General features: G+C 40.6%; 1 protein-coding gene across 1 annotated transcript in view; it reads right to left on the reverse strand.

Annotated features, from left to right (window-relative positions):
• Positions 1 to 5,729, reverse strand: part of pkn2b (protein kinase N2b) — a 45,508-nt gene extending 39,779 nt beyond the window's left edge. Inside the window, exon 1 of the mRNA XM_029708234.1 lies at positions 4,940 to 5,729. Coding sequence (XP_029564094.1) covers positions 4,940 to 4,960 — 21 coding nt within the window. The 5' untranslated portion in view covers positions 4,961 to 5,729. The remainder of the gene's footprint in view (positions 1 to 4,939) is intronic.
• Between the last annotated feature and the right edge of the window lie 271 nt (positions 5,730 to 6,000).

Raw genomic sequence — 6,000 nt, forward strand, 5'->3', positions numbered from 1 at the left:
AAACAGATGTCGTTTTGCTATGTTTTTGGGGAAGAACATTAGCTCATGGATGCAAACAGCTAGCTTTTTTATTTATTTTTATGACCAGCACTGTAGGTTCACGAGACAACTTTAGCAGCGTCATAGCATCCATACTGATGAATCGTTGTGACTTGAAATACGAGTGATAATGTAATCGATGTGTAATAACTACGTTAAAAAAATGTATGAACGTGTTAAATTATTATGTGACGTGCAGTCATATTCAGGTCCTGATTGGTCAACAAACTTATTTGACGTGTATCTTTTTTGACCCAAATGGCGTTCCATAGAAATCGTGGTTGAGAATGAAACAACTGAACAACGAAACAGCACAGCAAGTAAGTGAAAGAAATAGGTTTTGATTATGTTTTACTGGTAATGGGGACATATGTAAATCCCCCAAAAATTACTTTTTGGTCAGTGTGGTTTGTGTAACATTTATTTAACTAGGCAAGTCAGTTAAGAACAAATTCTTATTTACAATGATGGCATACCCCGGCCAAACCCGGACGATGCTGGGCCAATTGTGAGCCACCCTATGGGACTCCCAATCACGGCCGGGTGTGATACAGCCTGGATTCAAACCAGGGACTGTAGTGACGCCTCTTGCACTGAGATGCAGTGCTTCAGACCGCTGCGTCCATGTGTGTGTGTTAACTATTTAACTGTACTAGAATGCTTAAAAGGCCACTAAAATGTGTAATATCGGTATCGGGTTGTTTGGCAAGGAAAATATATCGGTATCGGACAAAAATACCATGTCGGTGCATCACTAGTTTAGTCCTTTAAAATGAAGTTATAATGTATATTTGTGATAGGTCAAGAGTTAAATCTAGTTGTTTTTCATTTTTATTATGTGTTGTTGTTGGAAGTGCGTCATGGTCAGTTTAGCTCAGAAAATGTCGCCCTTGTCAATCTCCCGCCATATGCGGCGACATAGTTCTGCCTCATGAGCGGGCTGGCCGTGCTACAGTGTTATACTTCTATGACCCTCAGTTTATTGCTTATTTGCTGAAAGGGCCGGCGGCTCTAGTGTTAAGAGTTTCAGTTTAGAAAGATGAGTCAGACTCCGACAGAAGAATGTAGAAATGTAGTTTCAGGCATTCCTCCAACATTGGAACCAACCTCCAGCAAAAATAAAGTGCTGAGCTGAAGGACAGGCTCTTAGCATAGCGAGAGACTGCGAGAAAGCGAGGGGAAGAGAGAGAAAGCGAGAAAGCAAGGGGTTGAAGAAGAAAGCGACAGAGAAAGCGCGAGAGAGAGAAAGCGACAGACAGAGAGGGACAGAGACAAATGGCAGCCTGATTGCGTAACTCACTAATTCCCCCTGTGGGATAACAGGTGTCCACGTGCTGTTTAAAACAAAAGACTATTGAGGTACACTGTTGTACTTTATAACCCTCAGTCTATTTCGCAACATGCTTATTATGACTGACTGTAATAACAATATAGAGTCATGGGTGTAGCACAAAAAGGCCTCTTAACCCACGTGACTAGTCCCACTCCATCCACACTGACTAAACGGATAGTGTACGCCTATAAACCAACGTTGCAACATTTAGGGGACACCTCGACCTCTTTATTAATGTGTTATTGTACCACGACATGTTGAATACTGATACTGCTATTAATATCGGATGAATCTTGTCTGTTTTTTTTCCTAGTAGGGTTAATGCATTCAATGTAATCACATCCACCAGCCAGATCTCTCTATGCAGTAGGCCAACAATTCCACGATAATGGAATTACACTGACTCAGTTTGGTAACAGAATTGTGGTAAAAATGACCCTCCGTTTTTTTATGTGAACACATTTTCCAAGAACTCTCTGCTCCGAATGAAGATTCAAAAGTTGACTGCAGAAAGAATGGAGTTTCAAGCTTGACATGACACCTGACATTTGAATAAATGGGTTTTGCTTGTTGAACTACAGTAGGTGAAGTCGATTTATATTTTTTTTATTTAACTAGGCAAGTCAGTTAAGAACAAATTCTTATTTACAATGACGGCCTACCCTGGCCAAACCTGGACGACGCTGGGCCAATTGTGCGCCGCCATATGGGACTCCCAATCACGGCCAGATGCAATTCAGCTTGGATTCGAACCAGGGACTGTAGTGACGCCTCTTGCACTGAGATGCAGTGCCTTAGACCGCTGCGCCACTCAGGAGCCCATCTGGTATTTGAATTACATCCGGTAACAGAATTACATCATGGGTGCCTGATTTGTACTATACAGAAGTGCATAATTATGGATATGAATATAATTCTCAACGTCTGTTTCACAAGTTTGGACATCACAGTATTACTTTGACCACCAAACAGAAAGGGGGAAAAAATATGTTATGAGGTAAACATAACAGTATGCCATTGGAAGGGAGGACAGTAGCAGGAGACCCTATGAGGTGAACAGTGGAAGGGAGGACAGTAGCAGGAGACCCTATGAGGTGAACAGTGGAAGGGAGGACAGTAGCAGGAGACCCTATGAGGTGAACAGTGGAAGGGAGGACAGTAGCAGGAGACCCTATGAGGTGAACAGTGGAAGGGAGGACAGTAGCAGGAGACCCTATGAGGTGAACAGTGGAAGGGAGGACAGTAGCAGGAGACCCTATGAGGTGAACAGTGGAAAGGAGGACAGTAGCAGGAGACCAACTGTGGTCTATGATCAACTACTATGATTTCCCATTGTAGCCAATTCAATTGCAGTAATTTTGATACCAAAATCTGTTTAAAAATATCTGTAACAGAATTACACGTTTTAATCACAAGCAAACTTGATATCAGTAAAAACACTAACTAATTGGTAGGTCTACCTTTACTTGTTACTTGTGTGAACTTACATTATCCTCCCTCATGAGAAATGTTAAAATATATATTCAAGATATGTGGGGTTTTGGTAAAGAATTAAGACACAAGGCAATGTTTCTTAAAACTTACAGAAGGCAAAAAATTTTATCCAAAACTAAATATAACATAGTTGTCAGGGGTCTTTAATTCAACATTATTGTGTTTGATGAATTTCTAATACATTATAAAGACTTTCTGGTAAATGTCTAAGACCCCTTTTCCAAAGTCCTTTTTGTAGGCTTATTACACATTTTTGGGATAGAAAAATGGTTTTACATGCCTTAATTTCACAACATAAAATATAAACTCTTAGCTTCCATTTGACATGCCTCTATTAACTTCACATGGTGGTGCTCATGGGTCCTTTTACATGGAAATGCCCAGTAGCAAGTTAGCCTGGGGAACGAGGTTAGATTCAACACAACCCTAAAGTGCCCCTCCAGACCAAATGACAGAGGTCCTACCAAGTCATTCATTAGAAGGCCTAACTCAGAGGACATACATCCCCAACTGTTGGAATTCCATGTTCTTGATAACCACAAAAGGAACAATCCACTTCCTTGTTTGTAAGATGCCTTCCATAGCCCCTTATCCTCTGCTCTCCCCTCACTGCTCTGAACCCAATGAGCTATACTCTAGTCACCTGAAGTTAATGAATCAAATCTAATTGTATTTTGTCACATGCGCCAAATACAACAGGTGAAATGCTTACTTTACAAGCCCTTAACCAACAATGCAGTTAAGAAAATACCTAAAAAAAAGAGGACAAATAATTTTCAGAGCAGCAGTAAATAACAATAGCTGGGCTATATACAGGGGGTACCGGTACAGACTAAATGTGGAGGCTATATACAGAGGGTACCGGTACAGAGTCAATGTGGAGGCTATATACAGAGGGTACCGGTACAGACTAAATGTGGAGGCTATATACAGAGGGTACCGGTACAGACTAAATGTGTCAATGTACGGGGGCACCGGTGTCGAGGTAATTGAAGTAATGACGTACATGTAGGTAGGGTTATTTAAAGTGGCTATGCATCATGTTGCTAAACCAAGGAATATATCCTAGCTGGTCCCAGAGCCCTTTACTGCATTGCAAAGAAGGCCTACCCTGCCTGTTCCACACAAACTTCCTGAGCATCTCAACTGAAAATTATATTACCTCAGTTTCAGTTGAAGCCGACTACCAAAGACAGTTTAGTAGAGTGTAAAATACTCTGTGCTACTACACAATCAGGAGTGGTTCAAACCAAAAACTAGTCCACTGTATGAAACTGAAGCCTATGATCTACCTGCCCCAAGCAACAGTTAATTAACCGACTATGGGAGGAGACGAGTTTGTAATGTCTGTGAGAGAAAATAATTGATAATAATAATAATAATAGATATAAACGGGAGTTTACTGTGACAGTGAGACTGAGGTGCTGGAGCTGGGAGGATAAAAACGAAAATCATCGACACCGACCAAACAGACCAGTTAGTGGACATTTTGCTGATTCATAACGATAAATAACCTATAGAGCCCTACTAGAGAAACGCGAAGTTTGAACAGAAATAACTTTGCTAATATGACAATTGATAGGTACAACATTCAAGTAGTAGTTGTAAGGGTAATAAAAAATAAAACGGGTGGTGCACATTAATGTTATAATCTTATCGTTCAATATAATCGTTGTGATAATTCAATACATTTATCGCAATAAGGATTTTTGTCCATATCACCTAGCTCTATGAGGTGCCCTAAAACTGTCACACCCACAGACAGAGAGATTAGTTTGACATAATCCGAGTAACAGAGATTAGGGCATATTACTTTATTGATCACGTGAATAATTTCACTTCCGCTTTAGAAGCAATCAAACAAAATAGGTTTGGGAGGGATTATGCAAAGAGATACAATCACATTTTCTCTGTTACACTAAAGCTACAGTTGGACACAAAGTAACAAGGTATGAACAAATTCCTACCAAGGCCAGTCCTTTACAGAAATAACCATGACCTGAAAACAAAAGATGTCATTATAGGCCCACAAACTGTTGTAAAAAAAACGCGTTTTAGTTGCAGAGTTCTTACCTGTAGGGAATCCGCCGCCATCTTGGTTTTTCAACTTTGAATAAAACTCGGGACAGAGGATATGGGACGACTCATATGAAGAAACAATATTATTCCTCCCGTAGCCTATGCAGGATATTTTCCTAAAAATAAGAATTCCTACTTCGTATATCCGAAATCATCAGTAATCACCTCTCTTCGTGATTAACATAGGAACTTTCCCATTACTGTATTTTTAGACTTCATTCTGCAGGCTATTCAAAAAGATTCAACCGCAAAACAATCCCAAAATATTATCTTGTAGTTCTCTCCTTATGTAGAACTAAAAAGACTAAACGCAAGCGCTCCTATCCTGAAATCGTCCTCAGAAACACACCGAATTAAAAACTTTATGCGCGGTTCCGACTGAACGTTGTCTGCCAGTCCAGCAACAAATTCACACACTATATGTAGCGTTCAAAACAACTGTGAACTCGGAAATATCCGACTTCAGTGCGTTCAAGACAACTGGGAACTGGGGAAAAAACGAGCTCTTGAATGGGAAAAATCGTTTTGAACGGTCATCCAACTTGGGGTACTCGGGCCTCTGTAGAGTTTCGACTTTCCGACATAAATATCACTGACCCAGTCGTCTAGAAATAACCATAATCTATAGTCACACACTCCTTTCCACACACGCCCACTACTTTCCTTTCGACACACCCACTCGCCGATTCCCCGCCATATTGATGCAGCTACCTCCTTCTTGTTCTAACCAAAGATTTGTATAATTTAACCAATATAAACCACAACCCGTCGATTCCGATGGGAATAAATGCGCCATAGTGGGGGAAAAAAACAAGCAAGGAGGGGGGCAGAGCTAAAGACGAGCTAGTGAGATCCTATTGGCGCGTTCTAGCATCATCTGCATATTTCCGTTAGGGAACGCCTACTTTGTGAAGTGCGCGTGTGCAATAAATCAATTCGCCTTTGGCTTTGCACTGTTTCTAAACAACATGATTTTTAAAAAACTTTTGCAAAGGGTAAAGTATAAAAATCGCAGTCCACTCTGTTCATAACATATTCTAGTTTTTGGGAACATT

Source organism: Salmo trutta, chromosome 22, assembly GCF_901001165.1.
Source record: "Salmo trutta chromosome 22, fSalTru1.1, whole genome shotgun sequence".
Lineage (NCBI taxonomy): Eukaryota > Metazoa > Chordata > Actinopteri > Salmoniformes > Salmonidae > Salmo > Salmo trutta.